The sequence below is a fragment of the Platalea leucorodia genome, assembly GCF_965183815.1.
Source record: "Platalea leucorodia genome assembly, chromosome: 5".
Classification (NCBI taxonomy): domain Eukaryota; kingdom Metazoa; phylum Chordata; class Aves; order Pelecaniformes; family Threskiornithidae; genus Platalea; species Platalea leucorodia.
The window spans coordinates 35,913,182-35,935,051 of record NC_138827.1 but is presented as its reverse complement, the minus strand read 5'-3'; the positions used below and the strand labels follow the sequence as shown (position 1 = coordinate 35,935,051).

At 37.6% G+C, this 21,870-nt stretch overlaps 1 protein-coding gene across 1 annotated transcript in view; it reads right to left on the bottom strand.

Annotated features, from left to right (window-relative positions):
* The window catches only part of ADGRL2 (adhesion G protein-coupled receptor L2), a 181,310-nt gene that overhangs the window by 38,177 nt on the left and 121,263 nt on the right, over positions 1-21,870 (bottom strand). Inside the window, exons 4-7 of the mRNA XM_082311488.1 lie at positions 15,018-15,127; positions 10,256-10,270; positions 8,526-9,326; positions 433-729 (exon numbers count right to left, since the gene is read on the bottom strand). Of these exons, the coding sequence (XP_082167614.1) occupies positions 433-729; positions 8,526-9,326; positions 10,256-10,270; positions 15,018-15,127 (1,223 nt within the window). The remainder of the gene's footprint in view (positions 1-432; positions 730-8,525; positions 9,327-10,255; positions 10,271-15,017; positions 15,128-21,870) is intronic.

Below are 21,870 nucleotides of genomic sequence, written 5' to 3'. Positions count from 1 at the left end.
CAGTAGTTGACAATAATTGACAAAAACGTAAGGAAAAAATGTATATTACAAACAGCAATAAAAAAGTCAGTGAAAAGTACCAGACGTTTGCTGCAAACAAACAAAAAGCCCTTGATTTTTCCTGGAGCTCATCCAGAGGGGAGCTCATAATGAGAAAGGCAGCTGTAAGCATATTTCACAACAGTCCTCAAGCAAAGCCCTAAAATTTGACCTCGATTCTCAAAAGCGCATGCGCAAGGTAATTCTGCGGCTACGCTCAAATGCCATTTGCAGATTAAAACTTGACCATTGCCTGTAGATACTGCATTCTCCAAGTAACAAAAAATCATGTGACAGACATGTTTGAGATTAAAAAAAATTTCATCATGAGAGAGCGGCACATTGCTTTTGAAATGTCTGCTTGAAATCAAGATATATTTTTAAAGGCAATACCTCGTGTTCCTTTGGGACAAGGGCGTTCAACCATCATTCCCCTTTGTGTCTGAGGCCAGCTAATCCCCCTGGCCTCAGTCGGTTCACAGAATCTCTCTGGCAAAGGGAAAAAACTTGTCACAGGAGGAATTTTGGTTGTGGAAACGGGTGGCGGTGGCTTGGGTCCTCTGCTTCCTTCCTTTGTTCCTCCAGCTAATGTCGTGCTTATGGGACCTTTCTGTGATGTAGTGCTAGTGGTTGACACTGTGGTTTTGTATAGCTCTGCTGAAGAAGTTATTGTCACTGCTGTGGTAGGCACTGCACAGAGAAAATTAGAGTAATAATAAAGTAAATGACTTCAGAATTATTAAAAAAAAAGTTCTTTAAATGTTATTTATGTAGTTTTAAAGGATTCTCTGGTGTCTCCTTTCCTTTATCTTAATATTACTCTTATTGCTATTCTGAGTGCTTAAGATATAACTTTGATTTTTTTTTTTCCTCCCAGCTCATACCAGTATGATGTTTCAGCACATTCTCCAAATAATCTCTTCCGTAATAAAAATTGGTAGCTACATTTCTAAAGGCTGAAAGGCAGTACTAGTGAGTTATCAGTACATAACAAACACGCTCAAAGCAATTAAAGATTACTTAATCACTTTTGCAGAAGGAATAACTCAATAGACAGAATCATTTGAACCAGCCTGCCATAAACAACGCAGTCCAGCTTTAACAACAAAGGCAGTGGGCTGTAACTAACGAGACCATTTTAAAAAAACAGACCCCAAAACTTCAAGTCACCCACTACACACCTTCCAGGAAAATAATTATGATAACATCTTCCTACCCGGCAGTCATTCTGCTTGAGAGAGCTGCAGCACGCCCGATTAGCTCCAAACAGAAGCAGCGCCTAGCATGTACGTGGTGTTCTCGTGTTTGAACATTTCGGGCCTTAGCATCCTTTTTTGATAAAGCAGGTATGAAGACACAACTTGTTCAAGCCAGTGGCAAGTACCTAGTTTAATCTTTTATGAAACACTAGGATCGGCTTAGGCCAAATCACTTCTGCCTGAGACTCGCAGCTGCTCACTCCACTGACCCACATCGGGAACGCATTGCTGGAGCTGCTGAGGTACAGCCTGAGCTATGCCATGGTTTGGAGGCTTTGGAGAGATAATACTAGTTAATGCTAGTGGAGATAACAGTCCGGAATTCCTGTTCATCACCTTCAAATGTATATTGAGCAATGGCTGAAACAATGCAAGTGAGCAATGTAACCGAAACAGTTACCATTAATTACTTCCAAATCTTCATTAGCGTTCACAGTGCTTTATAGGCACATAAAAGCACAGCTCCTTGTGCTGAGAATAAGTAAGTTCACATCAAGTAGTTTTTAAATCCTAACTGATACAGAAATAAATGAAGGTAATTTTAGGATCAACTTCAGTGGATAAAGTGGCTTTTTTCTTTCTTTTTTTCTTCTTCTGCTAGGCCCTTGAACTCTGACTTACTGGACAATGCATCTTCTCTAAATTAAATCATAAACAAAAAACAAAAGAAGAGCTGCCTCACTTTCTTTCAGCAGATGTTTTTTAAGTCAGTGTTTTGAATAAGATTAACTTTCAGTAGTTTGGCAGATAATTATTTCAAAATCCTTTTTCAATTATATTTCAGTTATAATATATTAGGAGTCTCAAATACGAATTTATCTTTTTATTTTCCTATGAATTTAGAGTGGAGTTTTTGAACATCGCGATCTGTTTTTAAAGACTAAACACAAAGATGTGCTTTTCATTCCTCTCTTGCTCACAAATGAGAAATTTCTTCAGAGGCTGCCTTCTCTTCACTCTCATTCTTGGCTGCTTGAATACAGTCTGTGTAATTGTGCTGAACTTGTGGCGTAGCCAGCTACTATGAAACCTATTGAAATCCCCGGATCTGTTCTGCAAGTGCTTGCCTGACATCTTGTGAAACTGCTGTAATTTTCTTTTGATTACAATGCATCCAGCCTTCTAGTGCTTTCCCAATTAACATTTGTCAAAAGCATTTGCAATCACTTGCAGAAGTGTCAGGCAACGCCTGCTGAATCAGGTCCTGGGGAACAGGGAACTGGTGGGGATGGAGAATGATGCAGGGGACAACCAATTATTACTATTCATCCCCTAACACATTGTGCTAATTAGTACATATTTAATCACTGAAATGTGTATTAGCATTATTGCAATTACTACTCAAAACCTATAATGTTTAGGATAGCTTTGTCTCAGGAGTAAAATATCACTGTAAGAATTCATAACAACTCTCTGAAGTTCAGCAGTAAGGTAACAATTTTCAGAACATATTTTGTGCTGCACCCTGAGCTAAAATATCCTGCTGCCGTTACACAACTTTAGGTAGAACAATTTTAATGCTATCCATTAAAATCAATTTCAAAGCATATCACCTATGATTCGAAAACGACCTGCATAGCTTAGTAGTAGTACATACTTTAGAAATATAATCTCACATTTTAGGAGAAAGACTTCAAACCACCTCTCTCACAAAACTGAAAAAAATACAGATAATTTCTAAGAGATTTTCTCTCGAATTAAATTTAAACAAAGGAAAAGTCAGCATATTTAAGAATGTACCAGGAAACTTCAGACTGTGCTGGAAGTCTGGGAAAGAAGAAGGTTGAAAAAATAAGAAACGGCTGAACACATCACTTTAAGGCATACATCTAGCTTTTAGAAGGCAGATCATTTTGTTTTTAATGGCCTGTTGGGGAACTTAATCTGCAAGGCCATTCTCCTGAGCCGCAAGAAGACACATGATAGCTGCCACCACCTGATGTGTCTCGTTCTGAAAGCTGAAGGTGATGGCATCCACCGGCTCCCATGTACCGTTTTGTGGAGCACTTTACCAATATAAGATAACGTCAGCGATGATTAATATGCCACAACTAAGAAGAACAAACTCCACGTTGAGGTTATTAACCTGTTGTTCCAAGCAGCAGGGGTGAACCTCTACAAGGCTGAAGATATGTAATTTTCTTTCCAGTGCCAAAAAAGCTGCTTTTACAATGTGAGATTCTATTTTGGACTTTTTGACTAGGCTTGACATGCCGAGGAGAAAACCGAAACCTCTTCTGCCTTCTTCCCTTTTTTTAAGGATAGGTGTCTCTCATTATCAGCTGAGAACAGTCTTAATAAAATTTTTAAAAAGTAAGAAAAGAGCAATAGGAAGTAAATCCAAAGACTCAAGTTGAGGGTAATTAATTTACATTTGTTCCATGCAGTTCCTAACAGCTGATTTGAAGAGTTATGCATACTATCTGTTTCTAAAAATGAAAACACCACTGGAGTAAAACTTAACACCTGTTTAACAGTGTGATGTCTATAAAAAACATAATACAATTGCTTAGGACAGCAGGGGAATAGTAACTTTGTTTCCCCAACTGACAGTGAAGAGTAGATTTAGAGAAGGCACACAAGCTATCTAGTATTCTTTGCCAACAGGTTTCTATTCTAAGCAGGCATAAAATACATTTTAAAAAGAACAAACCAAGCCAAACTAAAAAAAAATCGCTAACCAAAATACAACTCTGACCTTAGATTTAAAATTATGTTGAAATGCCCACATGATGTGCCACTTCTGAAAATACTAATGGTTCCATTTTCATCACTGGTGTCTATGTAATTTTAGAAATTAGCTGCATGGATTTTTCAGTTAAACGTATGCACTTATAGGTCAGGAATTTTAATGTATTCGGACACGTGAAAATCTATGTGCCCGCCTTCACTTTAAAAAGGTGTCATACCCTGAGCTGCCATGTAAAGCAACGGAGATCAGAAACCTGTGCAAATCCAGATTTCCCTGCCTTCTCCTTATTACCGCTGTGTGCCTGTTTTCACGCTTCAGTGAATAGCAGGGAAGTCACTAAGACTCACCTAATTACCGGTAGGTTCCAGCTATTATGCTAGCCAGTACTCTATTGACCCTGCCAAATCCCGTTTAGTTGAAAGTGAAATGTTTACACAGTCATTTATAAATTTATACCCTGAAAATGATCACAAATACACCACAAAATTAGCAAAATACCTATGATCAAGAAATGTGTTATCTGGTCTCCATTATGCCATATTTACTTGTACAACCACTCTTTAATCAATCTGTAGTATATCAGATATAATAGTAAAGATCTAATTTACTTAACAATTGGCTGCATGACTTTGTCGTAGATTCTTGGTGTTATAAAGATTTAGTTGCACTAGTTTCCTATTATTTCAAGCCCTTGGTGACAGTAGTCTCCGAGTTTCTGTTCTGTCCACACTCACAACATCCATATTTTCCTGCAGTGATCCAATAAAACTTAATGATGGGTATCATGGTACAAAAGGGGAGACAACTTCAGTTTGAACAGTTTGCCCAGTTAGCGCAAATTGGGATGACTGTAGATGAAATCTCTCCCTTACGCACTAACACAGAACAAAAGGATTTATCTTCGTTTTGTTACCAAGGAAACCTTACAATGTAATGCTCATATTCACTTTTTAGGGGGAAAATTCCCTTCATTCTTCCTGATCTTTTAACTTAAAATTCCTTTAAAAATTCCTGTTTTAGCAAGGATTCATTTGGTCCCTTGGATACCTCATTTAGAAAGAATGTAACAGGACATACCCACTAAATTTACCAAGGATATAAAAACTCTGGTTTGTTTTGAATTTTTCAGTGGCTTTTTGCAGGGCCTGATGTATTTTATTTGATTTCTAAATTAAGGTTTTGATTTTTAAATGTAATTTTTACACTTAACCTTAGAAAAGGTGCTCTTCTGCAATATCTGAGTGGTACTTGTCAGCTCTAGCTCTGAAAACCATTTCTACATCTATGTACTATAATTCCCATGAGAAGAGAGAAGAAAAAACAACATATGAAGAATGAGGTTAAGGGGGGAGTTCTAAGGGCAGCAGATCCCATTGTCAGGGTAAAACAGAAACAGTAGCCTGGCTGCAGCATCCACAGTTTTAGAAATCTGAAGAGTTCTCCTGAAGATTAAGGAAATAAGGATACGGGGAGCACATAACACGGACAGTTGCAAGAGGAGAAAATGGCGTAGGTTTGCAGCAAGGGCAAGGTCAACATTAGGTTAATTATAGTGGTATTTCAGAGGTTTCAATAGGCAGATTTAAAAATGAAAGAAACAACAGAGAGAAAAAAGGCAGGTTTGGGGTCATGGATGAGTCCAAGATTTTGGCCCTGGGAGCAAATGTAAACCCTTGAGCTCAAAACTGTGACTCAAATGTGACAAATGCATCTTTCATGTAGGAAGAAAAACTGTTGATTTTGAAGCATTTGGTAGTTGGAAGTTACGGTGTAGACAAAACCTGATAGCCTAGACAGATAGATGGGGAAAAAAAAGAAACAGCGTGTGTCTAGATATCATTATTGCTCCCACGGCAACAGAGGGAACATAGATTGCTGAGTTTCCCACAATGGCCCCAAGTTAACCATTTGAACAGAAAAGGCCACGACTTCCAATTTTGAGGGACTGACCCTGTGACACCATTAAATACTTGATATTAAAGTACCATTGCAAAAGACACTAAAAGAAGGTTCTTGTGTTAGGTGGCTTAAAGAATATTATCCTAACACCTATGTCTTTGAGTAGATGATTAAGAAATCTGAGTCAAACACAAAAAACCCAAACCAAGCCAGAACAAAAGAAACACAAAAATGCCCTTCAACAAATGTGCTGAAAATCTGATCTAATTCCATATGAGATAAAAAAATCCAAATGTATATTACACATACAGACCCTTTAACTGCGTAACAATAGAAGGATTGATCTTCAATTTATACAGACTTTATGCTGAAACAAAGAGGAACTGAGAATATAATACAAGTAAAATATAGAGTTAGAAACTGTACAGAATCTCTTCTTGGTTTTATAGCAGTACATCTCAAGGACAATCATATTAGATAATTTTTCCTTTAATTTAGTAGTCTTTAACTACAGGCAATTGGCTTAGGCAAAAGAGGAAATGAACTGAAACATATTCTTAGATCTGCTATGTACAGATCCATACAAAATTAAAATATTGGGTATTGGCTTTATATAAGGAAAAATACCATTTGTGAATATGTGCATCACATATTCAAATAAACCTAGTGTCTTCATATGGTTTCTATAATTTAAAAAGGCCATAATCAAAATATATTTACTGATGTCATAATGCATTTAAAACCCAAACTCATAAATCACTCAAAAAATATTCCTTCTCTGTCTTCATGGGTGAATGGGCAAAGAGCTCAGATGAGAGGCAAGCACCCTGTGGTGTGCCCTGGACCCCTTCTTATCTAGGTCTGGTTGGAATAAACTGTTTCTCCCCCTGCCTTGCATGCCAGCAAGGAACCCAGGAAAATGAAGGGGTGCTGGTGGTTACCCAGATATCTTTCTGATATTAGATGGGATGTGGCCAGCACATGTACTGTAACTTAGGATCTTGGAGACTCTCTCGTAATAAAAACATTATGAAATGTTATTGGAGACCTTTGGTGGTTTACTAAAGCAAAGGAAGGATTCTACAAAGCCTTTTCTTCTCTCCCTGCTCTTCCTTAACACTTTTCCCTCAATGCAAAGATTTGAAGATTAGCTTTTGCCACATTCATGGCAGCTGCCTGAACTGCAAAAGCTACTTAGAGCCTGCACCTCCATTTTCTCCTCTTACTATTAAAGCTTTGGAGAATTTAAAATGCATCTTCATTTTGGTTAAACCGAATGAAAAGTGACATGCATGAGAAAGTATGAAAATGAAAGCTATAATTTTTTTCCAATTACATAGGTAGGTATGTCTCTGCTAAGAGCAGCCCCAAAGCCTCCTAGAATGGACTAGCTTGACATACAGAGAGCAAAGCTTCCCAGGATCGCTGCCCTCACAGCCGGAGCTTAGTCCCCAAACACTGGAACCTGCCTGAGCCTGGCCATGTATTGCCAGGGAGGTCTGCAGGAGACAGACTGGACACATCTTCACTTGGCTCTGGAGATCACTAATGTATTGGTCCTAAACTGCCATGTTCTGCTGCGTCTTATGTACTTATGTACATAGGAAAAGCTGTATGCATGTTGATATAGTTGTGTGCACACTATGTGGTTTGCACTGCTGTGCATGAATCAGCTTTGCTGAAGCAGGATAGCTACTTTTCACGTGGAGAAGCCATTATTACTACTTTCTTGAAGTAGAAAAAACGGTTACTAAACATGCATACCAGTTAGATGAGAGAAGTGTTACCTTCATTGCTAAAGCAGCTTATCAACATTCTGTTCCTTGCTGCATGCATCTTCTGCCATGGAGCATTTCTCTTGGTATTTACTCTCCCCTGCAGATGTTAATATATGGCTGTGCCTGTTTCTGTCATTTTTAGGGATTTCTGAGAGCTAAAGATCTCCATTTTTCTTTCCTCTTTTGGCAGTTAGTGTCTTTCCTTTCAGGTAGTTGTTCTAACTTCAAGTGAGCTGAATTGCAATTGTAATGGACTTACCGAGAAACCTGCTAAAAAGAGGTCGGATAATCTTGTTTAGCCCGGCATTAGAAGCTGTGAAAATAGGGCTGTGGAAAAATATTTATGCTTGGTATTGCACATTAACTCCATACATCTCCTCTGGGATGTCCCAGCACACATCACTCTCAACTGCTGGCGCCAAGAAGTTAAAAGGTCTGCATGTTATGTTGTAATCAATTCAGAAATCAGGTAACACTGAATGGACGGGAACAAGCTTCTGTCTCAGCATGAATGAACTCAAACTTACTTCAGCTACAGAAAGCTGAACTGACTGAAGGTATAAAGTAAATAAACAATTCCCCAACTCATTCTCAAACACAGCAAAGCTAAACACTTGTATAAAAAAAAAAAAGAAACAAAAGTGTAAGCCTGTAAACCAAATAAAGTAATTCTCTCTCTCTTCCCAGGTGCTGCAAATTTGCCTTGCACCAATGTAATGCTGTACTGCTCAACACAGCGTAGACAAACAACCCCTCCTTGCCTTTCTGCCAAGAACTAAGTCTAAGACCAAAGATATCATAACATAGTTATCTGAATGGAAGTACAGAGATTAAAAATGAGAAACAACAAATTCTTACCTTGGGCAGGATCAGGTGGGCCAAACTCCAAAGAATATCGCAGAATGAAGTTGTTATTCCACACGTACAGCTGGTTGTCTCTGGGGTTGTAATCCACTGCAGCGATGTACTGGTACTGGTTGGGGAAAGGAATGTCCACGTGCTCACCTCTGCTTAACCTGGTGTTGTAGATGTAATCGATGGCGTTCTTGCCGGTCTCGCTCTCATTGTCCTGATACACCGACCGCACTACGTACAGGACACCACATATCATGAAAGCATTAGATGCTGCCCGTTTGTCATATGTCGTTTCCCAGGTGGCTTCGAAACGCAGGGTGTAGGGGTTCAGCTGGCTAATTACTATCATCCCGTTGTTTTGCTCCGTAGCATAAATTACCCATAAACCATTTTCATCAACTGCCAAGTCAATATCAGTCTTTCCTCCCCATCGGTATGGAGAGGTGTCATGGTAATTAGCATAATTGATTATGGCCTCTCCACTCTTAATTCTAGTCCTCAAGTCGAATTTTACTATGTTCCTAGTTCTTTCCTTGTTAAAAAAAACAGCGCCATCATACACCACAAATCCAGTACCATCCACTCGATTTGGGAGTTTATATGTTGTCTGCTGGCGTCCATTTTGGAAGTCCTCTAAAGAAGCATATTCTATCAAAGTATCGGTGCGATATGGAGTCCACGGCATGAAGTATATTTTATCTGCAGCCTGGAGAGGATCTTTGCACCAAGCACCTGCTTTTTGTTCAGCTTCATATAAATACGGTGAGTCCACAATTGCTTTCAACGTCCCCGGGCAAACAAAAACTAACAGTCACAGAGAGAAGTAAGACAAGAATTACGTCAAATTAAGACTGTCTCATAATAAAATGAAAAAAAAAGAAAAAAAAAGGTAGGTAAATCATAATGACTGTGTCAGGAAGAAAAAAAATCAATTTAATTGGCACTAGATTATACCTTATGTTATAATTAATGCAATTATCACCCTTTATCATCCACTTTTCTTAAAGTTACCATGTTCTTGCTGTACCAGTATGGAAAGTGGATGGGAACGGTTTTCACCAGTACAGACCAAGGCTCAATGGCATACACAGACAGCTGAAAATGTAGAGCTACTCTTGCATTTTTGTCTTAGACTTTTAGTGAGTACGCATTAACGCTCCAGAGCTTTTAACTGGTGTGCAGCAGTGCGCTAGGTCATTTGAGTCCAAAAAAAAAATCACATCAACTTTAGAACTTTAAGAAGTGGTGAGGCTGAAAAAGGAGGTGCCTCGATTAAAAATAAAGGAACAAGACAAATCATCAGGTATATAGAGAAAGCAATTAGGAGCAGAGAAAACAAAACACAACCAAAGCAATGAATGAAACAGACCAGGAAACCCTGTAACCATGGCATGCTATGGAGAGGGTTCTGGAAGCCAGGCAAGATGACACTTGATTAACAAGAATTTACCCAAGGGTGAGAGAAAGAGAGGGAAAGAAAGACAAAGAGAAAGGGAGAGAAAAAAGCAAGGGAGTCTTCCCTCCAGCCCAAGTATTTCAGACACTATACCCCGCCACCTACTTTAAGCAGCCAAGTCACTTTATTGCAAACAGTCGACTTCTTTATGAGGTGTACTTATGAGATCCTGCTGATTATCATAATATAAGAGTGTTGTGGGGAGGGGAAGGGAAGAGGTTAACATCCATAAGGCACATAACAAGGAGCTGGGGTTTGGACTGTATACGTTATTTACCTTTTTGCTCCACTTCTATTTTAAGCATCGGAAGAAAAATAAAAAAGTGCAAGGAAAAAAGAAAGAAGATTAACATAAATTGACTATTAATCTAAAGATTAAATTAGTAACAGACGCTAAATATAGGGAGAATAAGAACTGCACTATATTGGATAAAGAGAAACAGACAACAGGAAAACCTAGCAGGAGAGAGATTCTACGGTTACACAAGTGAACATGGATCAATCATTTTAGTAGATTAAGGAGGCAATACAGATATGTTGGCATGTAGTTTCACTTAGTGAACCTGAATAAATTATGAATGACTTTACTAATGCATGCTATACACACTCTTCTTCTTCTCAAAGCATAATGCTATCAAGTTGGTTTTTAAGTCACACATTAATTTATCATATATGTGCGAATGCACATATACATATTATATTAATTAGATAATTATAAATCCCAAATGCAGTATATTAATTATATAGGTTTGTATGTGTGCTTCTTAAACCTTTCCCCATCTTTGCCCCAGATATCCCTCTGCTTTTCTTTCTTGCAAAGAAAGCAGCTTGCATCCTTTAGCTCTCCTTAGGCTTTATTGTACTTTTTTTTCCTGAATGTTAATCTTGAGAACTTTTGCCACTTCTTAGTCTATAACTGCAAAATCAGACTAGAAGGAATAAGCAAAAACATCTAGAAAAAAGAAGCAAAAGCACAGTAAGCAAGAGGAAAAGAGAAGAAAAAATTAACATTTAGCTCATTCAGATATTCTCCAGCATCATCGATTAAGCCCGAAACAGCAAGCTAGTATGCAAGGACAGTCATACTAAGTGTTTAAAACAAATATCCATCCTGCCACCGTATATGGAATATATAAACCGAACCCGATTAACAAAGTTATATCACTATAGCAATTTTTCCCCAAGGAAGTTTTAAGGAACGTATTACAGGAAGACGTATAGCTGAAGTCCAGCTAGTAAATAGCTTTCCAATAATTATTTGCAATAAAATCTATTTCATATACTCAGTAGCCTTTGCAGTATGCTCCCTTAGTTTCATAAAATGACCTGGAAAATGACAGATGTACCAATCTGTGTAACAGTAGCTGCTCATACCAAGGAAGTGTATCAAAACTATTTGCACAGCTATTACATTTTCAGTATTACGGTATTATCCTGAAGAATGTATTTGTATGTTTCATATAAAGTTTTGGATTTTCAGTTTCATTTAACAAAATTACATATGATTATTTTGAGAGAATGGTATTGGCTGAGCCGATCTAGTGTTTCTTCAGGGAACAATTCCAAAACTTTATGGGGGAGTGGGAGGGGGTTAATATTCTCAAAATGAGCAGTAGTTTTCCTAGCCTTTGTTCATTTATACATCTTTAGGTAAAATGCTTGTTTTTCTGCAATTTGTAATTCTTGAGTTATCCAAGTAAACAGAAGATGTATTCTGAGGTGAATTCCTGGGTTTCGCAATCAGTGTTAATGACTTTCAGATGATTCTGTTTGTGAACTTTTATGCATGAGTTTATTCCTTGCCAAAGAGCAATATTGATACTGTACCTGCTTAGAATTAGTAATAGGAGAGGGGAAAAAAGATAGGGATAACTAAAATCATTACTGGCATGTCTGCTCCGCGTGCATTGGTGTACAGCTGTACATTTTTCAGGGACAGATGGGCTTATTGAAATAAACAAATGCTGCAAAGTCCAATCAATACAGACAGAGAGAGAATAAAACACTTTAAAACGTTTTCTATTGAATTCCTGAGTCCAAAAAAGGCTTAAAATAAAAATGCACAGATGTACAAAATGGTACTTTTGATGTTCTTCTTCATAAAAGGGCTGACTTCTGTTATTCAGTGAAAGTGTCAACATACATTGTGCAGCATAATTGAGAGAAATGTCAAGTACGGTACTCTCAATTTCTTTGTAATTTAATCAATAACACTCTTATTTTAGGACAAAGCAATGCCTATCAAATTTGTCTAGAACTTTAGTTTTGTTGGAGATCCAACTGTGTATCTCAAGACATCTTTTTTTTTTTTTTTACTAAAGGGGATTAGAAAAACATCAGCAACAGGTCTACCCTTTGAGATGCAAAAAAGGAAACTTTTCATTAAGTACTTTCTTATGAGGGTGATGAATACAGAAACCAGAGAAAGCTCAATCAATATGTATGATCAGCAAAGCAGCCATGTATTATTTCTGGAGGCCAGCAAGACATAGAGGAGCTCATAAACGGCATTTTGTACAAGGGTGACACCAACTCCAGTGTGTAAGATCTCCCAACTTTTACCCCAAAACCTGGTATGACTGCTATTTGTAATCTCTCATGGACTGAAAGGTGCCACAGCGAGACACAGCAAATTTTGCAGTCTTGCAGTCACTGAAGATGAAGTTCAGAAAAGGTAAGAACCATAACTGAACTTTGGTTAGAAGGGCTGTGATCACTAAAAACCTCCCTTCCTAGACCCACAAAAGCCTATCCCACCTTCCTCACAAGTCTCTTATGCTGGGAGAGCTGCTATTTGCAAACCTAATGATTTCAGTCATTCCGTACGTTTAGATATGGAGCACCGGAACCAGTAAAGGAGAAAAAAATTAAACTTGGTAGCTGGAGTTTATCAGGCGCCAAAAAGAGACTTGAAAAAATACCAGGATAGGCTCTGTGGGACAGGGAAGAAAGATGGTCAACAATCAAAACAGCTACCAAAGCACAATGTGGTTTCAAATAAAACTTCAAAATTGATTTTAGCAACTGGCAACCTTTTTGATGACTGCTGGTAATGACGTGTGATGCCTCTTACAGTTCTGGAATTGGGCATAGTGTCATCACTGTACATGCTGCAGTTGACAAACTCCAAAACTTAGAGACTTTGAAAGACAAGAAGTATCCAGAATCCTGAATTATGACAGACACAAAATTACATAATTCAAAGGGTAGGCCAATGCAATTGACAGTAAACAAAAATAAACATTTTAAAAGTAGAATAACTACACGTTAGAGTACAGGGTAGGCCGCGCTGTGGCACTATACTTCTGAAAACTGAAAAAGAAAAGATTCCTGTAGATAGCAATACCCAATCGGTAGAACATATCCACACTTCTCTTCCTAAAACAGCATAAAAAATTATGGTTGAACATTATTTGCATTACACTTTTTCTCTGTGAGCTAGCCTACTGGAACTGGAAACGTAACCTCTTGTCATTTGACTGACCTCATGGTTTGGAATCAGATGCACTGCCCTCTTTCTGAGAATTTGGGAATGAAAATAGCGCTAAAGTAAAAGTGATCTTTGTGGAACAAAACTTTGGTTAGATTGGGGTAAGACATCACTCCTCAAAAGTGGCACGAGAAGAATGGTTACAACAAGCCACCGGTACTACACACAGGAGGAATGGTACTAGGGATCACTGTATGCAGTAGGCTTCCAATCCTACAAATGGTACAGAAAAAAAATCAGCAAGCAACCATTTCACAATGACACAGCAGAAATGAAGAAAAAACAGATGATCTGTGTTTGGCCTTTAACAACAGTGAAGGTTCAATGTGGTGAAGCAGTAGAAAGTAGTATTTCGGTTTCAGAAGTCTAAATTTTAAAATTGTGCAGTAAACAGTATGGACAGTTTTGACATAGCTTTGCTTATGCCAGAACTCATTTCCTTCCTTTTTGGATATATACTGTCACCACAGTGTTTTTGCATCTCAGACTTGGCCTGTTTCCTGTTCCAACAGAAAATGTGACTTTGGTTAAGGATTACTGCAGATCAAGAAATTCACGCTTAATAATAACTTAAGGGAATGATCAGTGCACTGCTCAAATTCCATTGCAAACACAGCTATTTCTCTGCTGAGTTACAGGACGAGGCAGAAGTCACTGCAAAGAATGACCTTACAAGAAAGCAAAACCAGTTAAAAGTGTTGAATCTGCAGAACTTGTATAAACATGCATACATGTCAATGAAAAAAAGCATTAATTATTGCAAGGAAATAAGAAGTATGTCTAAAGCTACTGAATTCTGGCATTAGAAAGAATATTGTACAAAACTGCTGAAGTAGCCGTAACTTCAAATTTTTCTGTCTCAGTATGATTTCAGTATTTACTTTGTTCTCAGTGAAAAATTCTATTTTGGTAGCTGATTCAAGGCACAATTCATATTTTCTCTTTACATTAAAAGTGAACATTTCTTTCTCACTCTTTTCCCCATTGTTTTTAAGAACCAAGTTTGAGTAACTTATTGATGAATTATTCACTGTGAATCTGTGTTCGCTTACAATGTGCCCCTGAAGCACAAAGTCCTCTTACAATGTCCCCCAACTGGGGCATTTGCCTCAGAGTGTCAGCATTGGGTTTTGCTGTGCACCCAAAGTCACCACAACAGCAGGTAGCCTTTCAAGTAGATCATGATTAAAATTGAAGTCAATTCCTGCTTTAGAAGTCTGTGAGCCAAGCCAATTTGTCAGCAACTGGTAGCGGGCAAAAGTACAAATTTCTATCTGGCCTATTGAATAGCTAATTCGAGTTTGTTTTCTGGAAAAACAGTAGCCTTAAAAGCCAAACACTTAAGAACACAGACAGACACTTGGCCAGCATCACACCATGGCTTCCTTCCACACTTCGTGAAGCTAATTGGAGGCCCTAGTCTGCAAGTGCTCTGCATGCATAATGGGTCTATGGGCCATAAACATATGCTTCTTTTCCATGTAACAGCACTCCAGCTTTAATTGTGCGGGCCAGAGGAAGTGAGCAAGAATAAAAAGATTATACTTACTGTAAGGAACACATTCATACTGAACTTCTAGATATTTGTATGTTCCAGGACAAGGATCAGGAAACACATCTGACCCAGTAACTACTATACACTGTGTTCGGTTGTTGCACCTGTAATGGGAAAAGAAAGCGAGCTCATTAATTTAAAATTACATTTAATTTGCAAGTTCATACTAAAGTACTATATGCAGTGCTAACTCTCTTCACACTTGGGCAGTCCAATCCATAAGACAACAAAGTTAATTAATACTAGATCAGTCAAAGTCCATAAATAAGGCTTCAAGACAGTATTTCAGTTCAGGCTTTATATTTTTAAATTTGGAGATTGATGTTATCTCAAATGTCACTTGTTCCCACTGGTAGATGTAGCTGTCCCAAATATATACTGATCTGATACTACTGTTCAAGAAAATCAAAGCAAAATGCAAAGATGATACAAAATGAAAAAATGTATAATTTTGAATAACGTACAATAACACAATGAGTAATTCCTTCCATCTTTAGAGATATACATACTGCTGAATGGTTTTACATCTCAGAGAGCTTTTTGTCGTGATTCAAGGTAATTATTTTGGTTGGAACAGTTATTGTAGACAAAGAGCATTAGCATTTCCCTTTTAATTATTTTAGGAGCAATTGGTGGATTCTAAGCTTCCTCTGTTAGGTTATAGGAAGAGGTAAAGAATGACCGTCTGAGGAAATAAGAAAAACAGTTAAAAAGAACAACTGCAAGAAAATTCATTAAAAAGTATTTTAGAGGAGACTAAATACTGAAACATATATCTCATTTGCTTAACAATGGAAGTCAATGCATTTTGATACAAAGAACTTTATCACAATGCCTCTAACCACGAGGGTCTACTGAATTTAATGGTTTTTTAAGTTTTTTTAAATAATACTGATCAAAAGATTTTAGAGTACTTTTCATTTTTCCAGAAACAAAAAAAAGAAAAAGCTTGGAAGTTAAAAGTGCGAAAACAATTGGCTAACCCTGAAGAGATGGTCAAAATGTAATACAGAAAAAATAGTCAGAAGGAAGTGGAAGAAAAAAAAAGAAGGTCAGGGAATTTGGTGACTAAAAGAAAAAGAGCTTGGCTGATCTTCTCAGGGGTTAGTTTTGTTTGTCAGCAAACTGAATAACAGAAGTCTGAACTTAAGTAATAGTCTAGCCTTTGACTCTAGCTGTACATCAACTTCTCTATTGCCCTACTACTTCCCACACTCCCTGAATACCACATCCCAAGCTAAAATAATCTATCTTACATCAACGGCTTTCCACAGCTGTACATTGCCAACAGGTGTAAGAATAATTCACATTACCTCATAAAAGGTAGAGCAAGCACATTTGAAGAACTCTGATATAAATCACTTTCCTTTTTATATACTAATCAAACTAGCACAGAGCTGGTCAGGACACACTGTGCCTCTTTTGCTGAGCGAACTCGGGAACAACAACTCTTCTGACTTTATCAGTTAATTCTTCTTTTCTTTTTTTTTTTTAAGCTACTTATTTCTAGCCTCATAAGGCTCATAATTGCAGAACTAATTGGAAGTAGCCAGGGATTTCTGTATATACGGACAACAATGGATAGAGATCGGTGGTGAGGAATTCACCTGTCACCTCTGTGCTGCTTGTGGCGGTGACTTTCCAGAGAGCAGAGGCAGGTCCCTGTACAGCTATCACACAGGTAACGCCGCACCACTCCCAACAGCACTATTATTCAGTGCAACAGCTCGTGCAGTATATTAGGGAGTCTGGAACGAGTATGATGCATCCAATGGCTTTCAGACCCATGCTGAAGTGATGAAATGTGCACCCAACTTGCAGAGAAAATCACTGTATGGAATCTGTAATACTGAAACCATACAATACAGCCACGTTTTTGTACTCACATAAAGGTCAAAGTGCTGCTCTTGTGTGTGCTGTGTAGGAGGAGGCTGTAGAAGCAGGAGAAGGCAATATGGCCCAAAACCTCAATGTATGTCTGTTCTAAGCCCCATATGGGTTTTTTTATGCCCCACACCTCACGCCAGACTAACCAGCATGAGAAAACCTTGGATGTAAGATTTTGTAATTAATTTCTTTAAATTTCTTTCTGTTTCTTTAGTGAAAACCTTATGCCGAAGCCAAAATAATTCCTATAAAAAGACTGTGTAGTGCATCATTCAGTATAATGGTTTCCACAGCTTTGAGCTGTATGAAAATTTCATTTTACACTTGAATAAGCGGCAATTAAGAGAGAAATATTGATTTTTTACAAAATAAAATGGATACATATTGGGAGAAATTGCTTGAGAATGAAACTGATGAAGGTCATATTTAGCTGTGAAAAAAAAGGTTTACTAGCAATGTTTGTAAATCTTATGAAGAAGACAGACTCTTATGTCCCTATGAAAAGTTTTTTTCTCTTTCAGTTTCCCCCAGTGGAAGACTCATATGTTGCCATCAGTCAGGAAACTGAAAAGAACTTCATGCTAGCTTGTATCAAAAGGATACATCATAATAATTCAGAAGAAAATGCAGTATTTTTTTCTTTGTACAGTACGTGCCAGTGTCAAACTTCAGGTACTGATTGGCATTTAGAGGAAGTTGTTAACCTTCTAAAAACTTTCTACTATTTCTTTATGCAAGACTTCACCTGCTGTGCATACGGTCACCTTTTTGTTCACCTTTGGCCAAAATGAAAGAGGCCCCAATTCCAAACCAATGAGCTATGCCCACTGCTGCAGTACACAGCAGTGCTACAAAGGACACCACCACCACCTCCCCAAGAAGTGCAATTACTTGCATAACTGAATGAATAGAAGTATTTGTGCTTCAAGTTGTAGCTTTTTACATTCACATCACTGATTTTGCTGCGTTGCTGGTTGCATTTTGTAAAACATGAGTAATTTTCGTATAAGGTTCTGATTTTCATGCACTTCTAAGATTTCAAATTAAAGACACTTGATTAAGATATTCATGTGTAAAAAAAATGGAATTTTCAGGTAACTATTTGTTACACAGTTGGTGGTCAAATTTCAGTTCCAGTGAAACCTTCACAAAAACCTGACAGCAACTACAGCAGCTGTCAATCCCAATCCATGGGTTATGGAGAAGAGATGAAGAGTAAGTGGACTTTGTAGAGGTAGATCCGAGACAAGCAATTCAGGGACTTTACACTATTGCGATTTGTTCTCTGGACAAATGAAAGTCTCCTGTCTGCTGTGTTGTATTTTCTTTTTTCCCCTGTACTTCTCTATTAGTTATGGGCCTACAGATCTGCTGCTGCCTGCAAAGACCATTTTACAAACTGATAAAGGTTTCAGTTGAGCTTCTTTAAGAGAAGAAACACTGAATTCTGTCTGGTATTTTGGACAAAAGATACTCCACTCTCCATAAATGGAGACTCCACTCTCCATACATGGCTACAGATTGTCAAAGCTACTGCATCACTGCCACAGCAGAGCTTCATCATGTTGAGAAACCTTTACACTTAGAAGCACTATGCCCAATGAAGAGGATATTACTGTTACAGCCTTCAACTCAGTCCTGTGACCCGTTTTCATTCCTTTTTGTAATGGGCAAGTCTTTCTGAGTGCTGCCACTTGTTTCTCCAAAACAAGACTATAGTGGAAATAAAGTTCCTTGCGATTTGCAAAATTGGCCAAGATGCCATCAGGGAAAAAAATATCCAAACCCCCAAAACCTTAACTGGCAAATAACTTGAAGTCCCTCATTCATTTTAACCAACGTTATTTTTTCTATACAATATACTGTTAGTTCCGTCCATCTGTTCAAACTCTTTTAGAATTATTCCAACTGAAGGCATGATACAAACCAGCTCTAATTTCTGCAGATTTAAGAAGTCAAATCACAAATACTTTAGTGTTTCAGTGTCTGTAATCTAGTGTTTAAGTTTTCCGTAGGTTTTAAGCACAATTTAAGTGTTCTGTAATCTAGTTAACTGCATACTTCCCTAGCATATGTTAAAATATGCAATTCTCAGGTTTTTATCTACAATCTTAAAATTCGTATGATCTCACACCAAGAAATGTCTTCACACGTAAGACATTCACAATATTCACAAAGATTTATGATACAATGACTTGGTCATTTACAAGGAAATAAGGCAGATCTGCGAAGGACTCTATAGCAACTCAGTAACAGTTGATTTAGGAAAGGTAACACATGAGTTAAATTTGGAACGCTAGTTAGGAAAAGACTAACTGTAGTGCTGAAGGAATGATAATTCAGGTTCCTGTACTAGCAGCAGCAAGAGTTTTTCAAGGGGAAATGTAGGAAGTATCACTATTCTCATGAATGCAAGGAGCAACTGTGTACTCTAACACTCATTTCTTCAGTATTTTAGTATGAATGAAGAAAGGTTACGTTTTCATAATGCAGATGCATCACTTAGAGTAATCTAAAAATCAAATGGAGTGTTTAATTAACAGTTACAGTACAATGTCTGAACTCCTTTCACCTCAGGAAGAAGACTCCGCAAATGAAGAATAGCCCTTTCACATTTCAGATGAATACAGAAAAAAAGGAAAGTAAACCAGCTCCAGCAGGGCTGTTAGCAACTATCTTCTGCTAACGATGTAGCCATGTCCCTGCTGCATCCATCCCCTTCTGTGCTCAGCTTTAAGGACAGCTGTACTTTCCATGATAATTTGTTTGCATTTCAACTCTAATCTTGACTTGTACAATTCCCAACAAATTGCTTTTGCTCTTTTTTTATTATCTTATGCTCATTATTGCACTTTTCCACGTGCAACTTATGGAGATGAGATTCCATGTGCAATCTATTGTGTGAGGTGTTTTAATCAATAATCTTGTTCTGCTGATTAAACAGGGGCTTCTGTTTTGGCAAGATAGCATTAGTTTCTCCTGTCATGCTCCAAAAGCTATTGGGAATCTTCAGCAGATCATTAGATATGCTACAATAAAGCTTTGGTACATTCTCTTTTCTTTCTTAAATTACTTCTTCACTGTCCTATCATTCCCCGTCACCGCTGGCACTGCATTATTATTACAGCTCCCCTGAAACTTGCACTAGAGCTATGTCTCCAGGCCATAGGATGCCATTTTCAATTGAAGCTTCTGCTTGAAAATATAAATTAAGAAAATTTCATTATCTCCTGCCAAGGGCCATTATTCACCACTGTTCTAAGGAAGATTAAAAATGCAAAATCTATGGACTTGAACAAATACTCCAGCATTAAAATGAAAAACACAGTGTATCACGACTGGACCAGACAGTGAAGTACTGGAATCTGAGAAGCAGATTCTGGAAAGATGTTAGCATTACATGGACCAAACAGATTGACTGAGAGAAGAGGTCATCTTTATGAGTAAGTCACATCAGTCACATAAAGATACACACAGCTCCTTTCAAAGTGGCTTGCAAAATTAAAGTATGTAGGAAATAATGTCCACATTACAATTTATCCTTGAAGTGCTTTTGTTTTGCATAAATAACTTTGACAAAGATAGTAACATAAAAGAAACATCAATGTTATTTTGAAAAGGATATGAGTTAATGTCTAGCCAGAAATGGGCTATCAAAATATTTTTGGGTATTCCTAATGCTGCATTTCTGTAAATACAGTGTTTCATTAAGTAAGGTAAAACTGGCAAACACAGAAAACAGTCATGTGTACTTCACTTTAAAAAGAAGAAAAATAAGATACAGTATAAAGCCATGTTTAATAAATAAAATTCATTTTTAATAAAATTGTCAATATATTTAAAAAAATCTATCTTGGTATGTTTTGACACTTTTAAGTCAGATCTGACAATATTTCTCTTTCGGCATATTGATTAAATACTTAAAAGCTAGCATGATGACATGTTCCTGCATATTGCCTGCAGCAACCTGCTTAAACACCACTTGAAGCACGTAAACTCTGAGTTGTAGCACCACATACTCCATATGGTCTTCTTGTTCCTTATTCACCCTGGGTGAGCTGCAGTCTGAGTAAAAAGAGATGGGAATGTGGGATGACTCCACTTCGTGTATTGACTTTTAACAGCAGTGTATTTTAAATTGAAAAATTCCTGAACCTCTTTACCCAGAGTAAATGGCTGTCTTTACATATGTATTCCTAATGGTCTACAACTGACACGTGAGATGTACTTCTGCTTTTGTATGCATACTCACTAGACCTCCACTCCTGTTATTAAACTCAAAGTTACATATGTATGAAGATGTCAAGATATTTCTTAAATGCTATGTTTTATTAATTTGGTCTTAGAAAGTATGTACAAAACTTACATATAAAATAGCCAGAGAACAGGGATTTTATTTTAGGGGTGTATAGATACATAACGTATGCACACACACATACAGCAGTAGATAAAATTATTTAAAGGAATGTATTTAAATTATGAGTTTCAAATTCACCTCACAAGAAATATATTATTACATACTGAAACCTAATGAGTTAGCAAATTGGGCCTAACCAAAGCCTGAAAAAAAGACCTGCTAAAAAAACCCAGCCTTGCTACAAAGCCCTGATTTGAAGCAGCACTGGCCAGCCATCACTGCAATATCCACAGCGCTCCAGCAACTGCAGCAGCAGTCACACAACCCTACCCACGCAGGAAGAGTGAGCGCACGCATCCCTACAGAGCCACACTTCCTTCAAGACAGACATGTAATCCTGCAGCTGGCTTTTAAAAAACCCAGAATGCCACACTGGCAATTTTGCTCACTCATGTATAAGATTTTCTAAAAATTATTTTCAACTTAGAATCCCTGAAACTATTATGGGGGAACGAGCATGCAAAAAAAAAATAGCACCAATTTTACCTAGCTCAAAGGGAAAACAGATTTAATGTGCTGTGGTGGTAGCTTTCATAATCTAAG